General features: G+C 35.1%; 4 protein-coding genes across 4 annotated transcripts in view; 2 read left to right on the plus strand and 2 right to left on the minus strand.

The window, feature by feature from the left end:
* Positions 1-23,749, minus strand: part of LOC136816430 (late secretory pathway protein AVL9 homolog) — a 44,742-nt gene that overhangs the window by 7,737 nt on the left and 13,256 nt on the right. The window contains exons 2-8 of the mRNA XM_067072755.1: positions 14,832-14,933; positions 14,589-14,724; positions 13,997-14,094; positions 13,773-13,844; positions 13,397-13,486; positions 12,927-13,034; positions 12,720-12,758 (exon numbers count right to left, since the gene is read on the minus strand). Coding sequence (XP_066928856.1) covers positions 12,720-12,758; positions 12,927-13,034; positions 13,397-13,486; positions 13,773-13,844; positions 13,997-14,094; positions 14,589-14,724; positions 14,832-14,909 — 621 coding nt within the window. The 5' untranslated portion in view covers positions 14,910-14,933. The remainder of the gene's footprint in view (positions 1-12,719; positions 12,759-12,926; positions 13,035-13,396; positions 13,487-13,772; positions 13,845-13,996; positions 14,095-14,588; positions 14,725-14,831; positions 14,934-23,749) is intronic.
* On the plus strand, positions 16-1,077 carry LOC136816431 (glutathione S-transferase alpha-5-like; the record flags this gene model as incomplete). Its single annotated transcript, XM_067072756.1, is given in 3 exon segments — positions 16-171; positions 300-407; positions 691-1,077. Coding segments are annotated over 3 exon segments (483 nt in total), but the record flags the coding sequence as incomplete, so codon positions are not given.
* Positions 4,072-5,885, plus strand: LOC136816502 (glutathione S-transferase alpha-3-like). The gene is made up of 5 exons (XM_067072844.1): positions 4,072-4,127; positions 4,551-4,705; positions 5,055-5,269; positions 5,460-5,567; positions 5,823-5,885. The coding sequence occupies exons 2-5, from the start codon at positions 4,567-4,569 to the stop codon at positions 5,883-5,885; spliced, it is 525 nt and encodes a 174-aa protein (XP_066928945.1). The 5' UTR covers positions 4,072-4,127; positions 4,551-4,566.
* On the minus strand, positions 15,408-16,107 carry LOC136816525 (uncharacterized; the record flags this gene model as incomplete). The annotated part of the gene is given in 1 exon segment (XM_067072865.1): positions 15,408-16,107. A coding segment is annotated over 1 exon segment (699 nt), but the record flags the coding sequence as incomplete, so codon positions are not given.

The raw sequence follows: 23,749 nt of genomic DNA on the forward strand, positions 1-23,749 counted from the left end.
CGGTGAATCATACGTCAATCACACGCCATTTTAAGATATATAGGAAACGAATTCGATTTGTATGGCATGTGCAACAAACAGAAATTGGTCATCGATGAGATTTTGTACACTTTGCAAAATATCGATGAACAGCTGCTTGGCACCTACTTCTTTACTAAAAAAGCCCAAAAAGTAAGACCTTTAAAATCATTTATGTAATTAGGATCTTCCAAATCAATAGTTGAGGGCACTGATTTTCAAACAAAGCGAACTTTCAAATCATGAATTTACTTCTAAACCATGTTTTTCACAAATTTCAGGAAGAAAAATTTAAGAAAATACACGACTATGCAGCCAGAGCTTACAAAATGTTTGAAGGAATATTACAGAAAAATAATAATGGAAAAGATTATTTCGTCGGAAACAAGGTAAGAAAAAACACTGAGCTTCCATTGCAAACAGACAAAAAACTATAAATTAACACGATTCGAGACGGTAACCACGATTGGAAAGTCTACACCCGAGCACCTCTATGGGTGCTATCAAATGATGCATGGGTCTTGGCACTCCTAGGTCCCTACTGGCGGTAATCAGTCAAAAACAAACGGGAAGTAACGCACCCTTTCCTCTGGGTTAGCGGTGGGGCGCATATAGAAAAACTTTACGAAAAACAGATAACAGCTAATGTGATATTACTTTTTTTATTCATAGCTATCAATTGCAGATTTACACTTAGTGTCAAGTTTAGAGACGATGAGCCTTGAAGAAAACACTTTCCCAGGATTCAAGAATTTCATCGATAATTACCCATTGGTCAAAGCTCTTAACGAACGCGTCCGAAACGTCGAAAGTGTCAAGAAATTCCTGGAGAAACGAGGAACACCATTTTACGGCATGCAGAGAGAAATGGCAGCAAAAAATGGGTACTAGGCTAGATATTATTCAAAATTAATGCTTGTGTAGTTGTTAAAAAAAGCTCTCTAGCAATTTTCATTATCTTTATTTATCATAAAATTAACCTTTTGTCAATTTGTTTTTATTTGTAAAATTCACGATATCTAGAATACGATAATACGGAAAAAATATCGCCATGTTTGATATTTTCTGAGCAACTATTAGAATATCTTCCCAGATTGGAGATGACTATTAAAATGATCAAGTAAACACCAGATTCAATTTCAATCGTAAACATTCATAACACTAGAGCCCCAGAGTTTTTTAATTGCGTTTAAAAGCAGCTTTCCGATGTTTTAGAGGAAAAGAGCACCATATAAAAGGGTTTTTTGGAAATCGAGCCATGCTGGGCATAAACAAAAACAATCCTTTCTTTCTCTAATCTAACGAAGCAACTTCCACAAATCCAAAATTTGGGTAAAACTTTTTCTTTTAAAAATCTTGAAGTCTTATATTTTAAGGATATTGCAATTTCGCATCACTGCGTAAAAAATCAGGAAAAGCTAATAAAGCAATTTCACACAAAGTCCAAAATACATTTTAGGCACTTTTTGACCCTAATTTGCCCAGAAAATCATTTTTTCGAATATAAGGCTCATCAGATTTTAAACAATACCATTTTTTATCATTGTGCAAAAAAATATCAAGGCGATCGCAAGAAATGCTCTTTTCCCCTAAAAATGACAAAATGGAATTTCCCCAAATCCGATTTTTACAGCTAAAAAAATTTTTCTTGGAAAAAACGGCTTCAGCCACTTTTTAGAGAACCTTGCAATTTATCTTTATGCAAATCAGAAAAAGCTAATGAAGTAATTTCATTCAGTCCAAAAAAACCCGTTTTTAGGCACTTTTTGGCCGAAATTTGCCCCCTCCCCCAATTTTTTTTTTAATTGATTTTAATTGATATTCGAGTTCACATTTTGAGTACTGTCGTTTTGCATCACTATGCGAAAATCAGAGAAAACTAATGGGCCAATCCCGAGAAAACGAACGGACGGACGGACGAACGAACAAAGGTTAAATTAAAAGACCTCTGAAGTAGGTCCAAATAAATCTGGAGCATTTATTCGAAGAAATACCGTAAATTAGAAAGCGGGAAAAAGACTGGGCAGCTTCGTCTCAGGAGGACACGGAATTCTCACAAACCGAATGATGGGACACGAAGACTTTGTCTTCTATTCGGGTGGCGTGGGCAGAGCTGGTCCAAGTTCCTACCGGTACACGATCGAAAAAATCAAACGAACATGTGGAACTACAGTTGACTCTCGCTAATTCGAACTCGATCGGGGAATGATATGTTTTCGAATTATAGAAAGTATCTTAAGAGGGTTAAAGCTCTTAACGAACGAAATCGAAATGTTGAAAATATCAGGAAATTTTTGGACAAACGAGGAACAACATTCTACGGCATGCAGAGAGAATGGGCAGCAAAAATGGATTCTAGACAATGCTAGTACCATTGTGCGTGTAAATATTTCTTAATTGATATGTAATCCTCTCCTAGGAATCATGATTATCTTTATTTATCACTTAAGCAAATTTTTGAAGGATTTGTTTTTATTTTTGAAATTCACGGTTTTTAGAAAAAAGATATAATGTGTAAAAAAAGACGGTAATGTTGCCATGTTTTATATTTTCTGACCAAACACTAAAATATCTACTCTCCTTCAGATTTGAGATCAATAATGCTATGTGCGGCGATTGTCTGCAGTGATGGCCACCAAAACGTTCACTTTTTCAATTTTTTGACGGCAAAAGGATAATCTGTTATAGGATTAGATTATCTAAGGTGGGCACATTTCATCTCAATCAATTTATCTTTTTACATACGAATCGCCACACCGAGGTCAGCAAACAAAATAAAATAAGGAAAGAAGTTGATCCAGAAATTAGAGATAAGGCGCCGAGGAAATTTCCCCTCCCCCAAATTATTATCAACTCCCTATTAATAGTCTCTGAAAATATCAAGTGAGCTCAGTGGTGCCCCTGTCCCTTATTCTCGTATTTTTGAAGATCTCCAATCAAACTTAAACGAAATTTCGCACCCGAAAACGTATTCTAGCACTAAGTGGTTTGTTTTTAATTTTGGTGTTTTTGTCTCAAAAAAGTGAACCAGCTAAGTGCTCCATTCACTGGACTCAAAATGATCAGAGAGTTCAGTCAGAGGTCTAAGCCAATTTACTATCATATTGTCCCAACTTCCCAGCTGTGTTTTGTCTGTGACATGATTGGTCTTGTTTATAAAAAAACCAAGAGACGAATAGCCCTCTAAGAATATTCCAATAGCTTCTTTTTAGAAACCGGAAAATAAATTCGAACGCTTCGTTTCAGGAAGACGCAGAATTATATATGATAACACGAAGAACGTGAAAAGGTCGAGGAGAAAGGAGAATCAGACGGTTTTACCTTACATGTTGCATTGCTTCAAGGATCCTGAGAAAAGCCTAAAATGTCTCCATCTTATGGCTTCACAGTTAAGATACAAGCATTTGAAATCTCTAAAGATGAGGTCTTACGTTTCTTAAGTTGAATAGTCTTACTAAAATAAAAAATGCAACTCGTCAAAGGTAGAAATATTTTGAAGTTTTGCGCGAGGTTCGCCCGGGTTTATAAAAATATTCTTCATTCAAAAGATCTCATGATATCTCATTACAGGGGCAGGAGCCACGCCATGAATTTGAAAATAAGTACAAAACAGTCTAATTTCTTAGCTCGTGCAACGGCGCGGGCAAGAAGACAAGCAGCCTCAACTAAAAGATCTGGCAGGAGTTGTGTGCCACTCTTAAGTTTACAGTGAGGCTTTCAAGGAAAATTGCACAGAAGAGAATTAGACAGCCGGCGGTTTGAAAAAAGAAGTCAGAATAAATGCTTGGTCATCGTCCGAAAAGTGACTCTAAATTTGCAAACTTGCACAAAATATTTGAAGGGTAGATATTTTTTGTATAAACAAAACATTGAACGGTGACATTGCATCTATTTTTGAAATGCTTATCTAGCAAATGTAATTACTATAGAGTAATTAATTGATGCAATACTATTATTAAGCGTATGACAACAGGAAATTTGACTTGGAACTAAATCATGCATGCCATTACTATGCATATTTAAAATTGCGTATAAATACTGGGTTTGGAATCAAATCCAATCAAATTAAACATTGGAGAAATAACCAAGTTAAAAAGAAATCAATAAAGGTACCTTAAGGGAAGAAATTTTCGCGGGAAGAAAATTTCGCGGTTTTCGCGGATTTTGCCTAAAACCGCGAAATTAAGTTCCCGCGAAATTTTACAAAATCGTCAATCCGCGAAATTAAATTCCCGCGAATTTTTCAAAAATCGCTGAACCGCGAAATTAAATTCCCGCGAAAAAAAATATTTGACCAACCGCGAAATTAAGTTCCCGCGAAAATTTCTTCCCTTAAGGTAGGCTCATTGAAAAATTGTCTTCGTTTCTATCTGAATGATTTTCTATTCGTGGTATAATGAGCATTCGTCGCATGAACATTCTGTTGATATTACGAAGATAAACGACTTTCAAGCAGACTCTTATCATAGCAGAAACCTTAGTTTTGAAACCTAGCAAACTGAAGTAAATGATATATCCTTCTTCTCATTTAGAAAACCAAAGACAAACATGGCACCAAAATATGTCCACCACTATCTCGATGCATCAGCTCGTGGAGATCCTATCCGAATTGTTTTCTACGCTGCTGGGGTGGAATTTGAAGAGAAATTGTACACGTTTGCTTGCATGCCCAAGATTAAAGCTGATGGTAAGCTGAAATTTAGTGTTCGATTTAAAGCCAGAAGTGCTAGAGAGGAATCTTCAACCTTTATCAGACAAGAAAATACCTTAGGATTTGCTCCGCTTTTAGACATATTGAATCTAGAGCTTTCTTTGATTTCTTACAGCATAATATTCAAAAGAAGCCGATGGATTTTACTTTCAATCTGGCATTCTTTTCCCATTCAAGAATTTCCACTTTTAAGCCCTTCGGGACTAAATGGGTCTACCTTATTCGAAGGATCGCCTTTAACAAAACTAAACCTAGCCTTGCAGATTAGAAGATTGTCTCATCAGAGAGCATAATAAAACGTCAATTTTAAACTTTCTCATTTCAGAAAAGACCTTTCCCCTTGGACAAGTACCAGCTTTGCAAATCGATGGAGAATCATATGTTCAATCACACGCCATTTTGAGATATTTAGGAAACGAATTCAATTTGTATGGCATGTGCAACAAACAGAAATTGGTCATCGATGAAATCTTGTACACTTTATTGGATCTTGAAGACCAATCCTTCCCCACTTTCTTCTTTACACCAAAATGTCAAAAGGTAAAGAAAACAGACTTCCCTTTAGACTTCAAAAACTGTTGAGTAGATGGAACAAACTGTTCTTTCCTCTTAAATGTTAAATTTCTACATTTAGTCTTCAGAACCTTTTACTGTAGGGGGCGCCTAAATTATCTGCGTTCCAAAGCTTCTATTATTCATCGCTGTTTCTAATTATCTTATACTTCATCAGGATGAGAAATTGAAAAAATTACACGACTATGCTGTCCGAGCTTACAAAATGTTTGAAGGAATATTACAGAAGAATAACAAAGGAAAAGAATACTTCGTTGGAAACAAGGTAAGTGTCCTTCTCATTCAAAAACATACAAATTATTTTCAAGTAGCCACTGTTGAAATGTTTGGGCTGTGTAAATCCCTGAATTACACGTTTTTTTATATGAACAAACTATACGAACATAAGGCTTTGATGGCCAAAATACTAAGAATAAGTTATGAACATTTTAAGGCTTCGTGGACTCTAAAACGCCCGATTTCTTCGGAAAATGGACAAAAATATTAAAAAAAACGGTGAAATTGCTCTTTCTACTTTCAGCTCTCAATCGCAGACCTGCATTTGGTCATATCCCTGGAAACCCTAAAGCTAAGGCTACACTGATAGTTTTTTCAGGCGGCTGCAATGCAATTGTTGCATTGCAGCCGCCTGAAAATTGTTGCTGTCTAGCCATTTAAAAAAAGGAACCAGGAAAAACGTCAAAAAAACATTCGAATTACAAAACATTCGAATTACAAAACATTCGAACTACAAAACATTCGAATTACAAAACATTCGATTTTATCAAAAATATTCGATTTTCGAAGGTCTGACGTTCGAATGACGTAATAAGATTGGAATGTCAGATACATCGTCAAAAAAATTGCAGATTCTTCTGCAACAAAATCAGTTCAAACTGATTTTGTTGCAGACACTTGCAATTTGTTCTGCAATATTTTTATTGCGTTGCAGAGGAATTGCAGAAAAAATTGACGTGCTACATTTTGCAATTTCTCGCGCGTTTGCAACGCAACGCTAATTGCATTGCAGCCGCCTGAAAAAACTATCAGTGTAGCCTTAGCTTAAGTCTTGAAGAAAACACTCTTCCAGAATTCAAGAATTTCATAGACAACTATCCATTGGTCAAAGCTCTAAACGAACGAGTTCGAAATCTCGAAAATGTCAAGATATTTTTGGAGAAACGAGGACCACCATCGTACAAATTGATCCGAGAACACGTCAAAAGCCATTAATAAAGAATTTTAGTCTTCATTATTATCAGATTATTATTTTATTTTATATTTTGTACACTAGTTATTTTTATAATGTCAAGAGGGCAGGCACTCTCGCTTTTATTGTTGTATTACGAATTTTATTTCAAATGAAAATTTTCTTTATCACGTAAGTTTGATAGGAAAGCAAAACATCTTAAAAATGTTTTTTCGAATCCGTTTGTTTCACCTTAAGATTCACTTAGGCTACGTCATATCTTCCTTCGTTTCGAGCATAAAACTCCTACTCTTCGGGATATGAGCACTGCTCTTGTTTTGAATATTGAAATTCTCCAGATAAATCGCATGCGCACTGAGGTTTTAATGAAATAATAGAAAGTTTCGAAACTTAAGCCAGTCAGCTGTGTTTTAAACATTCTCTTATTTAAAATCTCTATTGATAAACATCTTTTGTGAATGTTGTCTATTATGTTTAAACCTATTAATAAGCAATTCCCGGTGGGGGTCACTAGTGGCCACCTACAGCAGTGCCTATAGACAAAGAGTAAGGCCTAAAAGCCTGGATCTGTCTATTGTGTAGACTAGATTCACTTTAATTTAACATAAGTTGGTCATCAAACTTTCTGTTGATCTTCGAAAAAATATTAATCTTTACTCTCGGGTACCTAATAGCCGGAAAGTTTGGAATAAGCGGGGGGTTGGAAAAAATCTCAAAACTTAATAAGCGGGGGGGGGGGGTTGGAATAAAAATGTCCTGGGTGGAAAATTCTTGAAAAGGAGGCTAATACAGCAGAATTAGGACAAAAGAGGGAACTTTCAAAAACATTTTCCCAAAAATTAATAAGCGGGGGGGGGGGGACGGCTATTAGGTACCCGAGAGTAAGCGCTTTCTAAGCTAAGATTTGTGCAAATTTTAGACAAATCCATTCCTTGAGAATTATTAACAAGTAGACAGGGTCTGATTTGTTAAGTCATTGCATTGAAAAGAATGATTCACGGACACCGAAAGAGTTTTCTTTTCATTAAAGCAATATGATAATAACAAAAATGATGGAAACCGCCCGCACAACGACCTCGTTGTTATTCTTTCTTTTAGAAACAAAATTTTAGTGTAAAAAATTGTAACAGTTTGAATCACTTTCGATATACCAAAAAACAAGAACTCACAAAAAAGTTGTTCTATTTTGTTTTCTATTGTTCTTCTTAAACTTGACATGTCAAATGTATCGAATTTAAAGTTTTTGTTTTTACATAAATGTTTCCGTTTCATATCAGACACATATTCCATAACAGGACAGTGTCTGCCTATTGTTATATTATGCTATTTCTTTAGGCAAATTTTTTTTTTCTTTATTTCCACTTTCGGACCAATCTTGCTCCACATTCGTGTAAATTCAATGTGAAAAAGTTTGTAAATTAAAATGATGAATAAGCAAATGATATTACTCTTTTTTCTTTAAGAAAACCTTAAACCACCCCTTTCTTATAGTATAACAATAGCTTTCAGTTTGAGGTTATTTTCTGCCCGCGTAGTTTGATTATTCGCCCGATAGTGTCATTCGGGCCCGACGCGAAGCGGAGGGCGCAAATGGCACTAGAAGGGCTAATAATCAAATTGCAAGGGCAGAATTAATGACATCAACGAACGAAAACTTAACGCTATTACTATTATTATCCATGTCGGACATTCAAACAACGTTTTTTTCTAGCGTCAACCGATTCTTTTCGCTTCAATGCAATGTCTTCAACAAATTTCTAGCACCTTGCGAGCGGGCCGCAAATGACCAAAAGAAAAAGTGTTTTTTTCTGACGTTAGTTTAGTCTCTTCGCTTCAATGCAACGACTTCAATCCAATTCCGAGTGGGCCGCAAATAACGTTATTGCCCTATACCCGGGCCGTTAATGATATTTTAGCCCTCTGAAGCCTGGCGCTTTAGTTTCCTCAGCGCGGGTATGACAATTTGAGTAACAAAACCTTTTAATACTGCCCGCCGATTGAACCTTTAACGGCTTACTTAATGACCGCTATATGGATAATAATATAACAATAGCGTTCAGTTTGAGGTCGTTGTTGTTATTTTCTGCCCGCGCAGTTTGATTATTAGCCCGAGAGTGTCATTTGGGCCTGACGCGAAGCGGAGGGCGCAAATGGCACTAGAGGGCTAATAATCAAACTGCAAGGGCAGAATTAATGACAACAACGAACGAAAAAGTTTTTTTAACGCTTAACGAATAAAAGAACGTCGAATTGTTATGTTACTATAACCCTAGTCGCATGCAGCTTTAAAGTACCATATCATTGAAATGGAAAAAAAACTTCCGTTCGTTGGCTAAAAGTCTTGTCACTATCCCTAGACCCTTTTTTCCCAGATAAGGTATAAAGCGAAAATGAGGGTTATCGTTGGAGTTCAAAGACAGAAGCAATATTCTGATATGATCACATCGTCAGTTTTTTTGTGTCGCGGCCAAAGAGTCAACGATATCTTGACTCTATTGGCTTACAAGCACAATGATTTCTCTGATTTCCAAAATAGTCTGAAACACTGATCTAGCACCCAGCCATCGTATCTCTTATTTCTATCGCCTTGCCCGGTCCTAAGTTTAGCGCCGATTTTGGTCGAGATGGCACAAACAGCAAAATATGTACACCATTATCTTGACGGATCAGCACGTGGAGATCCCATTCGATTGGCTTTCCACGTGGCAGGAGTTGAATTTGAAGACAAGCTTTACACAATGGCTTCTTTACCAAAAGTTAAAACAAATGGTAAGACTAAGTTTAACTCTAATATCTTATTTAAAGGTAGCTGGCCAGGAAAATAACGAAGCTTTTAGACAGTCCAGCCATTGTCTCCCAGGGGTCACTAAACCGCGATTTAATGAATTAACTTGTGATTTTTATAATTACTTTAATGGTGAATGTTGCAACAAGGATTTGGATCTGGACGGGAACCTTTGGTTTAGTGTGTCATTTGACTAAACCTCTCTGATTGATAAGACGGAGTAAGTAATTCTAGGATCAAAGTCGGAGGTGACTCGAAAGCTCCTTTTTCGATAGCTGTCTACTCGGGGGTAGGGGAAGGTGCTACTCTTTCTCCCTTGTCTTGATTGCTCCCTTTACTATTGATTCTCTGAGCACCAAGCAGAGTGGCATCAAGCACCATTTTGAATATCTTTGGTGTGACCCGGTCAAGGTTTGAACTTACTACACCCCAGACTTGCGCACCGTAGCCAAGGGCTCTCTCTACCTTTGCACTAAACTGAGACGGGAATGGTGCGTTCAAATCATAACTTGTATCTCAGCAGATGGAAAAGTTGCAGCAATGGCGCACTTTAGAACCAGAAACCTAAGTGGATATTTGAGTTTGAACATCAATACAAAAACTATTCTTTATTTCAGAAAAGACCTTTCCCCTTGGACAGTTACCAACTTTGGAAATCGATGGAGAATCACACGTTCAATCACACGCCATTTTGAGATATTTAGAAAACGAATTCAATTTGTATGGCATGTGCAACAAACAGAAATTGGCCATCGATGAAATCTTGTACACTTTGCAAAATATTGAGGATCAATTCTTTACAACATACTTTATCACACCCAAAGATCAAAGGGTATGTTTTAATTAGTATAGTGCATTTACAAGATACAAAAATATACAAGTACAAACAAAGGTCAAATAGTACTTGCATACAGAGAAATCAAGAAACCTTTCTTAATACTGATACCGTATTTTCCCCAAAGCACTTTTCCAAATTATCAAGATATTGGGCGCTTATTATATGTTAAATACACAGGTTGCAAAATTAAAGTCTAAAAACAAATCACGCTTTCACTCGAAATTTATATGTGCTTGCTACATAACATTTATTTCTGATTGGATCGAATTTATTGGCACTAAAGTTATCCGCTGTAAGTTGTAAAGCAAGTAAAATGGGAATAAAATCACGTGTTAACTTTTTTGAGTAATCACATGTTTTGATTGCACTTATATAATTTTGCAGCCCTTGTATTCAAAATATGTATTTTCGAAGACCTATATGTGCCAACCAGGGGGGGGGGTACCAAGTCAGTGTACCATAGGGTATCTTTGGATTATTTTCCAAAAAATTAGACCACCGCCCTTTTTAGTACACTGTACTAACTTTCTTCCACGGTCGGGGCTTTTACACCACCCTTTTAGTACACTGTACTGCCGTTTCTCCACGACCAAATTTTTAAAAGGGTGGTGTACCCGTTTAGTACACCTGTACAAACTTTCTTCCACGGCCAGGGCTTTGACACCACCCTTTTAGTCCAATGTGCTGACTTTTCTCCATGACCGGATTTTTGATACCACCCTTTTAGTACACTGGACTAGCTGTTTTTTAGATCAGATAAGTTTAGAAACCATCCCTTATAGTGCACTGTTCTAATTTCTTCTGGCCAGATAAATTTAATTGCTACCATATAAAAAGGTTTTGAAGCATTTTGCTAAGAAAAGCACCAAATTATATAAAAGGAAAGATTTCAATATTAAAATATTTGAGTCCTTGTAGTACAAACACTGAAACAATGAAACATACAAACTCATTCGAATACAGTGAAATTAGCTGAAACTAGCACGTCAAAATACTCAAAACCAACTTTGAGTTATTTCCCTTCCATACGACTTGATTTCTGTTTGTCTGGCAAGCTGTAGCAGTTTTTCTTTTTTGAAAAAGAAAAATAAGAGACTTGAAAGCTTCGATTTGAACGTTTACACATTCAAATTCTTTTGTTGCCATAATGTAGATAGAGCTTTAAAAAAATGTAAACAAGATTGGACTTAAGGCCGGTCTCTACTTGTGCACGCTGCGATTCAAATCTAAATCAAGTAAACAGGAAACATTGGGAGGAAATCAGTGTACTAATTTGTATAGCTTAACCAGCCTTGACTTGAAGGTCTCGGACCAGCTTGGACCAGCTGGCAAATTAGGGCAAATATACATGGGAATTCTCTGGGTTTGTGTGTTTTCACCACTGAAATTAGTACAAAGTACTAAACTGTACTAACTCAATTTAACCTAAAAAATACACCATCCCAACAGCTATGGGCCAGTACACTGACTCAGTAAACCCCCCCCCCCCCGTGCCAACAAATAATCAAACGTTATCATACTTTGATATTGTACATACTCTTTATGGCTTTAAACATTGCCTAGCACGAATTCAAAAGGATAAAACTCCCGTCTTACGTCAAATTTAGGAATATAACAAATATATAATTCTTATAAGAGCCGCCGTTTGGGTGCGATGTACCTTTTTAATCTTTTAATTTTAGGAGGGGGCTTATTGGAGGGTGGCGTCACCTTGTCTTGTCTGCCTGAAAAAAAACCCCGGAGTTCGCCATCAGTTTTTGTATGCCTTTTATTTCGGGATCGGTCCCGTATGAACATTTTAAAAAGAAATATGCATCCTCCAATTTTTCTAGGAAGAAAGCTTTCGAAAGATACATGGTGACGCTGTCCGAGCTTACAAAATGTTTGAAGAAATATTACAAAAGAACAATTATGGAAAAGATTACTTAGTGGGAAACAAGGTATATAATTGCACAAAATCCTTTGAATTAAAATTTGTTGTGGTTTTAAGGGTCGAATTTCTTTTTCAAAGGTCTTAAAAACAATCGCTATCTTCTAAAATCCGACAGGCCATGTTCTTAAAAAGCAGGATTGTGTGACATTATTCTCGACTCTAAGAGCAGTCATTTCCTTTAAGTGTCAAAACATTCAAAAAACTATTGGTTATTATTGGTATGTTTTCTATCATTTTCCTGTATTTTCAGATATCGGTCGCAGATCTACAATTGGTCATATCACTGGAAACATTAAACCTTGAAGAAAACACTCTCCCAGAGTTTAAAGATTTCCTCAACAATCATAGCACTTAACGAACGAGTTCGAAATCTTGAAAATGTCAAGAAGTTTTTGGAGAAACGAGGACCCCCTAACTACAGAATGATCAGAGAATATCTATATCTGAAAAATCTCTGAACAATGAAAGATAAAAAAAGATTTGATAACGATCACATTAAAGTCTTGAACTTATTACTAGGCTCCCCGTTTATTAATTTCTAGATAATTTAAAAACCCCAGGACTATGTTGTAGCTATAAACACAAACACGAATCGTTTGAGATTTAAAATACTTTCACTCGTCTTTTTCTAACAACCAAAAGCTGGAAGCAAAGAAAAAATTGACAGCATACCTTTTTTTCCAAAAGTAACAGCTTGAAGAGCACCAAAACCTGAAAGATGAAAACAAAATTGATCATCCTTGAATAACCGAATCAATTTTTTGGCGACATAGAACTATATCTTAACCACATAGAGACAATATTTCAAAAAAAATCGAGGATATCGAACAGAATGAAATGATTTTCTAGAAACGAAAGTAATCCTGAGAACTAACTAACCTTTTCTTTGAACTCAGCCACGATGTCAGCAATATTGAGTCCCATATGGAATAAACTTTCACCAATAGCCATCGTGGATAGTTGGTGTGTCATTCGATCAAAACATTCCTAAATAGTAGGCAAAAAAATCAAAAGGGTCACATAAGAAAATAACTTCTGTCTATAAATGATCTTACAGTTTACTACCTAGTGGGTTAGTTTTTGAGTGGTTTTTTTTTCGTCAAGATCTAAAATTTTCGAGTGGACACAGTTTCGCAAATCGGCCATAATTGGCCTTTTTTTCACCTAATTTCTTTCATTTACCTAGGGTTTTTCGCAAAAGGCTGATTTCGATTTTTCGAGAAAATATGATTCCCGGAAATCACGAATTAACCCACGCAAATTTTTAATCCACTTGAGTTATGTTATTGCAAATAACTTAATTATAAGACAAAAAATATCGAAACCTTTCTGAACAGAAAAGTACTCACAACTAAAATGTCCGTCTTTGAGAAATCCAGCTCGTTGAAATATGCGTGTGTTACAAGTTCCAATTTAGATAAAACAAAGCTGTAAAGAGGCTGAAAAAGCAACAAGAGATATAAGTTGAATCTTTCATCTATATATTGTAACAAACATTTAACAAAAAAATTAAGGACATGCAAATAAACATGCAAAAAGACAAATCACAATTAACCATGACCAAATGCCTGACCAGGCTTACTTTGGCTTGAGAATTATGACTTTTGGGTCAGACAAGGAAAATTTGGGAAGGACAATGTCTTATGTCCGACCATTGTTTCAAGACCTTTTGTAACACAATTCTCCGATAGCTTCTTTAGAAATCCAAACATAATTTTCACTTACTGTTTTCATTAGAATACAAACACTCTTTTGAACAGTTGTCCTCGTTACATTCTCATCCTTGTTGATCAATTTCTAAACATTAAATCGATTTGTAAGGTCAGTTAATGTGATAAAATCACAAACGTACTTGTGGGATGGTGAGATTTAGGACTAACGCTCCATTCCATAACCTAATTATTCATGTTTTGATATTTGATGCAAAAGAGCTGAAAAAATTTTCTTACTTTGCTATCGATTTGTCGGAAGCAAGCAACACCATAAATTGTATCGGTAGAAACTTTGGATCCTTTGGTTAAAGCAGGTAGATGGAAGAAAGAATGATCTAAAAAATAGAATTTGATCTTGTTATTAGCTTCTTCTGAGTGATTGATTTTTGCCACAAGGAATTGGAAAGGATGAAATTGTTGTAAAATGTTAATAAAAGACAATTATTCAGTCCTATTCTTGTTTCCAACGTAAATGACAATTACATGCAAACAGTCAAGTTAATTTAGAATGCCATGGGTGCTGGAAAATTAAGGGCCTCCCAGCGGTTAACGTGAATGTGTGAATGGGCTTTTTCACTCGGGTGAATGCGCCAAAATAAAAAAAATTGCGTGAATGTGGGAATTGGAAAACTTTGTGTGAATAAAAATTGTGTGAATTGCGAAAAAACATTGCGTGAATGCGTGAATCTGGGAGAAAAATTTGCGTGATTGCGTGATTGCGTGAATTGAAGGTCCGATGGAAGGTCACAGGAAAGATATTCTGATAATAATACTTTGAAAACTGAGGAAAATTTTAAAAGAAATAAAATCAATTCATTTTTAAACAAACCATCTTCATAGTTATGAGCACCATCAGGCATGGCAAGGTATGGTAACGCACTCCATTGTCGAGGAATGAAAATTTCCCCTTCTTTAACATCTGCTAGAGGGTCTTTAAAGTCAATCGGAGGGTAACAAAACTCGACCTAAAAATCAAATAGTATAGTTTATCATGACAATGTTTTTGGACGCAGTTTGATGAATAGGATTTTTATCTAAATGCATATAAGATTTGGAAAGGTTTACTTTATACCTGAGTGCCCTTTTGATGATGAAATCCAATCACAAATATATGGAGAACTGTAGATTGATCAATTTCTTTTTCTGCCATTTTGATTATTTTTAATATTTTTAGCTGAAAAAAGGAAGAGAAGCATAAAAAACATTTTCGATGACAAAATGTATTAGATGGTTTGAAAATATTCACTCAAATTGTGAATTTCTGGTCACATGATTGAAAGCACTTTCTTCTTTCATTACGTAGAAAGAAAATTTAGTTATAACGAGTCTGGGGTGCCCCTTTGGTGCGTTTTAAAGAAACAATTATGCCTAATGTTCATCCCCAAAAAGGTTGGAATACAAAATGGATGCTTTCTTTGGACAAAATCTGGTTTAAAATGATTATAATTTTAAACAAAAGAAAGTCATGGTTTAATTTCATAAAGTTTATGTCTTTTTAACTAGTGTTATACTCATAAAATGTAGCCTCGTGGCATTATGTTTAGGTTAAAAATGTTTATGATAAAAAAGAATGTGCAATGTTTAAAACTGATCATAAGACTAAAAGTATGAAATCATCTCTAAAGATTTTAAAAGTAAAGCAGTCCTTGTTATTTTTTATTAATAACACATGTTATTTCAAGTACTCTTCCACAACTTCTCTTACCAGCAATAACAATACTATCATCTGTTTTTTGCTTATCCAACCATTTCTTGACTTCCAAATTGTCTGGTCGAGGTACATAACCCACCATTTCCTTCGTTTGTTTACCAATAATTTTCACCGCATTTTTGTCAAACTCATTCCAAGGCTCCAATTTGAACTTGTAGGAGGTGTTATTTAAAACAGCGCTGCAACATGTATAGTGCCCGTTCTGACTCCAGCTCAAGCCTCTTTGGTGTGCTTGATTTTGACTTCCATAAAACTCTGTACCATCATCGTCAACATAATATTTTTGAAATCGTCCACCATTATCACATTGATACTTATGGTTACCCCCTATATCAAATTCAATAACAGTGTTGTTTTCATCTTCTGAATCAAGATCTTCATTATCATCACTGGAAACAACCTTCTCACCTCCAGTGCTCTCTGACCATGCATCACTTTCATCAGATTCACTCTCTGAATCATCTATCAAATTTCTGCTGCTTTGTTCCTCCTCTTTGTCATTTCTTTCAGCATCCTTGATTACACATTTTGATTCTGCAGATGCAAATCCTTTATTTTCGGGTAGCTTTGAGTGTAATATATTTTTATTTATATTAGATTCTGGTATATTTTCTTTATCTTTTTTGGGTCGTTTAGTTTAATTCAGCCATAGTGATGGTTATTCTATAAAATTTTAAATTTTTTTATTTACTAACTCAATAGGATCACAATCACATGGATTTACCAACTATTATCTTATAGAATTTTTATTTTTAAGATTTTTTAATTAATAAGGCAATTACTTTTTTATTTTCTGAAGATGTTTTTTTGCAAAAATAAAATAAAAATAAAATTGAAATTTACAAATATTTTAGTTATTTCGGCTCGAACCCGGGGGGGGGGTACTAGGGTTTGCGAATGAGGGGTATGTGCGGACGGTACCTTCGAAAACCGACCCTAAGAGAGACTGATTTTTGCTGAAAAGGTGACCCTTAGAGAGACTTTCTGAATTTTTTTTTGCGATTTTTGAAAAAAGTCATACCCTTAGAGAGACTTTATTACAATTTTTTCTCTGGAAATCAAAAAATTTCCTAAAAATCTTGAATTTTCCGATCCTTAGAGAGAATAATTTGAAACTTTCTGATTTTTCCGACCCTTAGATAGAGAGACTTTGAAAGGTGAAAAAACCAACCCTTTCCGTCCGCACATACCCATCATCCATTTTTGCCTAAGTATCCCCCCCCCCCGGGCTCGTCTGACCATGTACTGATCAGCCATAAAAGGAAACTTTTTAGAACAATTACATTGTAAGCAGGAAGGGAAAATAAAAGGGTTCTGTGCTTTTTTTAATTGCACAATTAAAAACAATTTCCCTACTAAAACCGCTTTCTGATTTTCTGGTATGTATGTAAGTCTTCTCAAGACTTTTCTCCAACATTAAAATTTTGAAAAGAGCAATTTTTATTTTTACTTTTTTCTATCCTCTGGTCCAAAAGATCATCTCCAAATGTTCTTAAACCAGAAAATAAAAAAATACTTGCCTAAATGAGAGTGTTATTCAAAAGGAAGAGGAGCCAACCGGTAATAGTAGCAGACAGACAGATTGCATATAATATGCAAATTTACACAAAGATTAAAAAGATAACAATGCATCTTTTTTTAATTTCTTTTCGATAATTTACAGGAGGTTTTACATACAGGGATCTGTAATCGGATTTATCAGACTAAAAAATGCCAATTTTTGGTCGTAAAGAAAGATTGACAATATTTTTAACGACATGATTCTTCTTTTATCTCATAAGGAAGCTAAAAACGAATATCCAGTGAAAATTTGAGAACTTTAGCCCTTCCCAATCGGGAATTAAATCAATTCCGACTTTTAAACATTACTCTAAAGATCGCCGTAACAAAACCTATTCTCACATTATATTATCTACAAAAAAATATAAATAAGGTAAATAAATAGTGATACAAAATATATCGTCGTTTACACTAAAGGTTAAATCTCAAAGTTAGTTCCTTACAAAATTTAAAGTTTTGCTGTGGTGGTTGCCTTGTAATAAAGAATTATTGTAATCATTAGAACAATAAAAGATGGAATTTCTTAGTCCAAAAAGAAATATTTACAGAACATCAAAAGCCTTTTAGAAATTAGTTCTTAAAGACATAGCACATTCTGTTTTCGTGCCATTAAAAAATTCAACGAAGGTGGAGTACACATATCAAATTTTCAAAACACGCAAACTGAAAGCAGTAATTATGACGTCACACATTCTTTTCCATGCCAGAAAATATTAAAACCCCCGTTTTGATATGCAAGGTCAAGGGCAACATGTTAGTAAAAGCCACTGTAAATATGGGGTTCAGATCAATGTTTTGATTTGGGCCTATATCAATAATATGTTCTGTTCGCATCATAAAACATCCCCAAATCCAGCCGGTCGGTCAGTCGGTAGCAAATAATGTTGGATTTTTAATATTTAATTAATCCTGAAGAATCCAGTCGGCAAAAAACAGAATCTCCTTGTCCACCTGTAAATTTGCTAAAATAAATCCAGTGAAATGTGTTGACCTTAAAACTGGACCCGATTTTCGACCCTCGGGGATCCCGGCTCTATCACATCAGTGAAGTTCAAGTCCATAATTTCAATGAGGGTGGACGGAAAAAACTCAAATGGGACTCAATGTGGGTGAAGTAAACAAAAACTTGAAACGAATGGTGATGTAGAAAAGGGCTTAGCTATCAAAAAAAAATTTCCGAAATTATTGCGACTGGGTTGACTCAGTATTTATGTTTTGAAGGTGAGCTGGTGGGGCGACGCGAACAGAACATATTATTGATTGTCGCCTTGATCATTATTTTGGTGGTTCTTATTCCGCAGGAGCATAATTTGCCGTCAGCCAAGTAAGGATTATTTTTGTACCTTGGCTGGTGATTTTTCAGCTTGAGTTTATGTCTAATGTTATGGTTTTTTGAAGTGCTTGTTCTAAGAGATCAGCGAATATAATCATTTTTTAGTTTTCAAGAGAAGCAAATTTAATCTTTCTTCTACCATCGACTGCTCTAACTTGGGACGATTGGTTGAAACATGGGACTGTTGATATCTGGCTTGAATTTTCACTTACTGTTAAATCTCTTTGACAACAAATTTGTTTTGATAACTCCACCAAGTTTATAATTCATACTGTAAGATGTCACGATAACTTTCATTGATAGCGCGCCCTTTTTAACTTTTTTGTTTTCATTCAAAATGACTGGACACTGATTGGAGAATTAGAAAACGCCCGCCACCTAACCACCTAGATCGCCCGGTGAGATTAACTAATAGCGAGTGTGTAACTTGCCTTCTTGTTCTGTTCTACTAGCTACGGACAGATTTTTTCATATTTCGATTTCTCGGTGAAAAAGAGAAATTGTGTATTTTTTCATACGCTAACCTCAAATCAAATGACTTTGCGTCTTTGGAGGTTTGCTGAAATGGTGGCCAAATTGCTGTCCCATGTTTTGTGATAATATATAGTCCCAAGTAAGAGCAGTTGACGGTACAATATTGTACTTCAATATAATGCCAATTATGCATTTAAGTCTTTTTGCATAGTTTTTTTCATATTACATACTTTATTTTATTTTTCATATGGCGAATGGAAAGGCGAAAAGGTCTTATGTTCGTATATGTTATGTTATGATGATGGTCAGACTATCAGCCTATCTATACTATTGAATATTTTTCTCAACCAGATCATTTTGGCCAAGAAGAATGGGAGTTCATCTTAATTGATAAGGCAGTTGATTTGGTATCGGTTAGGAAAAAAGAGTCCTTTTGGCAGCACAAATTAGACACTTTTATGCCAAAGTGACTCAATTAGAAATTTGTGCCTACTGACTTTAATTAATTTTTGTTTGTTCTCTTTTTCTTTTCTGCTCTTTTTCGTGTCGTTATTCTAATATGCGTCATAATGGTCTAGCGGCCACTTAGGCCATTGCTAGACAAAAGGAAGCAATTGGTAAACACATTAGTCAGCTTACTGCTGGCGTGTTTCTTTGCCTATTCTCTCTCTGAACTATTATGACGCCCTTTTGTTTGTAATCTACTGTTTTTGTTCGTATTGTTCGTTTTAGTGTTTCGTAAGCGAGGTATTGCTACTACATTTTTTTTTAATGTTTTAATATTTTTCATTGACCTGCTGTCAAGCCTCCTTGAGATAGGATAGGAATAATTGTATTTTTTAGCATTTTCGTTTCAACTTAACACTTTTTCTTTGTCAAAACTTTTATTAGTATTTTAACGTGTACATATCCTTTTTTATATTTTACTACCTAATTATTTATTGTATAGAACTGTCTTTCTCCCTAGCCGTAATAAAGCTAATTTATGACCAATTTAAACATGTTTTAAGGACGTCCATAATCCTGCAGCCGTCTGCACGAGAAAGAACGAAAAAGAAAATGACTGAGAAGACTAACATACAATACATAATATAAAAAAATGTTTCAATTTTTCAAAAATACAGTTGCGCTAAAAAATCATTTAAAGATTCTTCAAATTTCATAAAAGTCTCTGGAAATCTATCAAAACACTTCACAATTAGGGTGGGGCGTCAAATGTCAAAGTCAGAAAATTCAAGATGTAGTGTTTTTTTAAGAAAATTTAACCTATTGTGAGGCATTCTGCGCAAATTTTAAGGTCAGAAGTCCAAAATTGGCCGAACCCCCCTGGTGGTACTGATTCGCACTACAGGCAAAAATTGGAAAAAATGGCATTTTCTGGCCTTTTCAGGCCTGTAAATATGTCAAAACTATTGCAAATCTTATTTTTTTCATTTGCCGTACTAAACTTTATAAAGAAACAACAAAATAATCATATTGGGTTGAAAATTGTGTCCATTGGAGCCCTAAACGAGCCGTTTTAAGCCAATTTTGGGTAGCAAAATGCTTTTTAAGGCCAATTTTGCAAGTTCATAAACTTTAAACTGATTAAATCACATGCCTGAAATTTTCAGAGATGGAAGTCTTCAATAAAGTCTTTAAGCGTAATGAATTTCAATTTTTCCACTTTTTTCAAAATATCATAATGTAGTCTTCAAAAATCGCTTTTTAGCAAAAAAAAATCATATTTTATCAAAAAATAGCATTTTTTAAGGCAAGCTTCTACAAGCTGAGTTTAAATGCTGACTCAAATTTTTTATGCAGTGATAGTATTCTGGAGATACTCCAGGGAAATCGAAATCATTTGGGTCTGGGATGCGTCTATGTCCGCCATTATGGAAATAAAATCCCTGCTAAGAGCCATTTTTCAGGCGAAAACCAAAATGTGAACAGAAAAAATCTCTAAAATGACAATAGACATGGGCCCGAATTTTCTTGCAGTGATAGTATTCTGGAAATACTGCAGGAAAATCAAAATCATCTGGGTTTTAGGATTTGGGTATATCCACCATTTTGGAATTGAAATTCCTGCTAAAACGCAATATTTCAAGCAAAAATCCCATTTTTGACTGGAAATATCTTGAAAATAGCAATAAACATGAACCTAAAATCTTTTTGCAGTGATAGCCTTCTGGAAATACTCCAGGGAAATCAAAATCCTTTGGGTTTAGGATAAGGGTATGTCCGCCATTATGGAATTGAAATATGTGCTAAAACTGGCTAAAAATGCAACATTTCAAGCAAAACCCCCATTTTTGACTAAAAACTGCTCTGAAATGGCAATAGACAAGGACCCAAATTTCTTTGAAGTGATAGTATTCTGTGAATTCTCCTGGGAAAACAAATGCATTTGAGTCTGGGATTTGTTAAATCCACCATTATGGAAATGAAATTCCTGCTAAAACTGGCTAAAATGCAACATCTCAAGCAAAAACCCAATTTTTGACTAAAAACCTTTCTAGAATGGCAATAGTTTTGGGCCCATAATCTTTTTGCAGTGATATTGTTCTGTAAATACTCCAGGGGCAAAAACTATTTAGGTATAAGATGTCTCTGGGACAACAATTTTTGAATTGAGGCCAGTTTTAAAATGTATATAATATTTCATGCCAAAATCCAATCTTTTTTTGATGGAACAAGTCTTGAGAATGGAAATGTATGTGGGCTATAAAGAATTGTTGAGTGGAATAGAATTTTTGCTATAATTTGTTTCAACTAGTATTTCTAAATTTATAAGGACTGTAAATTCATATTCTTTGTTTAATGTAACATACAAAATATTTAGTCAATTATGACGTATTGGATGGAAATATGTAGCATTTTAACAAAGATTTCATTTCCACAATGGTGGATGTAAACAAATTCTAGACTCAAATGATTTTGTTTTCCCAGGAGAATTCACAGAATGCTATCACTTCAAAGAAATTTGGGTCCATGTCTATTGTCATTTCAGAGCAGTTTTTAGTCAAAAATGGGGTTTTTGCTTGAAATGTTGCATTTTAGCCAGTTTTAGCACATATTTCAATTCCATAATGGCGGACATACCCTTATCCTAAACCCAAAGGGTTTTGATTTCGCTGGAGTATTTCCAGAAGGCTATCACTGCAAAAAGATTTTAGGTTCATGTTTATTACCATTTTCAAGATTTTTCCAGTCAAAAATGGTATTTTTGCTTGAAATATTGCGTTTTAGCAGGAATTTCAATTCCAAAATGGTGGATATACCCAAATCCTAAACCCAGATGATTTTGATTTTCCTGCAGTATTTCCAGAATACTATCACTGCAAGAAAATTTGGGCCCATGTCTATTGTCATTTTAGAGATTTTTTCAGTTCAAATTTTGGTTTTCGCCTGAAAAATGGCTCTTAGCAGGGATTTTATTTCCATAATGGCGGACATAGGCGCATCCCAGACCCAAATGATTTTGATTTCCCTGGAGTATCTCCAGAATACTATCACTGCATAAAAAATTTCAGTCAGCATTTTAAAACTCAGTTTGTAGAAGTTTGCCTTAAAAATGCCATTTTTTGATAATAATGATTTTTTTTTTGCTAAAAAGCGATTTTTGAAGACACCATTATGATGTTTGAAAAGTGAAAAACTGAAATCATTTCGCTTAAAGCTTTATTTAAGACTTCATCTCTTAAAATTCAGGCATGTGATTAATCAGTTTAAAGTTTTGAACTTGCCAAATTGGCCTTAAAAAGCATTTTGCTACCCAAAATTGGCTTAAAACGGCTCGTTTAGGCTCCAATGGGCACAATTTTCAACCCAATATGATTATTTTGTTGTTTCTTCATAAAGTTTAGTACAGCAAATTAAAAAAATAAGATTTGCAATAGTTTTGACATATTTACAGGCCTGAAAAGGCCAGAAAATGCCATTTTTTCCAATTTTTGCCTGTAGTGAGAATCAGTACCCCCAGGGGGGTTCGGCCAATTTTGGACTTCTGGCCTTAAAAATTGCGCAGAATGCCTCACAATAGGTTAAATTTTCATAAAAAAACACTACATCTTGAATTTTTTGACTTTGCCCCAAAAATGACTGTTGACGCCCTATCACAATTTGTTTTCGCAAGAAAGATCTTTCAGCTCCCTGATCGAGCATGCGCTTGAAAAGTTCTGAAACATCTTCAAAAAGAAGAGTGCATCTAGCAATGCGTAGGACCTCAGAATATATAGAACTGAAATGATCTCTCCTGTCAGACCTACAAACAACAAAGAGTGGCTGAATTCTTTTTCCTCTTAGAGAGATGATGTCACAATGAATATAAAGTGCAACTGCATTTTTATATTATGTATTGTATGTTAGCTTTCTCATTCATTTTCTTCGTTCTTTCCCGTGCGGACGGCTGCACGGCATTTAAGACTTTAGGTTTCGAACCGGGTTCTGGGCCTACTTTATGAAGATTTGTGTTTTTGTATACTTGTCTTTTGTCGTTTGTCTTGTTCTTGTCTCTTGGAACTTGTTTGTTATGTCTGTTGCTTAACCCCTTTTTTGTTTTTTTATTTAAGTTTTTGTTTATTTTTCTATGTTTGTTAGTTTGTTTGGACTGCGGCACGGGTTGGTTCAGGGTTATGGAATCTGGGGGAGGCTGAGTGTTGGACGTCCTTAAAACATGCCGCTGCACTTGTCGCAAGTCGGGGACTCCAGATTGCATTTGTTGGGTTTTTGAGTGGTTTTTGGTGTTTGTGTTTATGTGATGGCTGTTTTGTTTTTCTGCTTGGCTCTGTAACTTTATGTCTATCGGTTTGTTGGTTCTTTTTCACATAAAATTCTCATTTCTTGACAGAATGTTTGATTGGTTTGATTTATATATTTAGAAAAATTCAAAAAAATGGAAAAAAACGTATAATTATAATAATATTAGTCC

Source organism: Clytia hemisphaerica, unplaced genomic scaffold, assembly GCF_902728285.1.
Source record: "Clytia hemisphaerica strain Z4C2 unplaced genomic scaffold, Clytia hemisphaerica genome assembly, whole genome shotgun sequence".
Classification (NCBI taxonomy): domain Eukaryota; kingdom Metazoa; phylum Cnidaria; class Hydrozoa; order Leptothecata; family Clytiidae; genus Clytia; species Clytia hemisphaerica.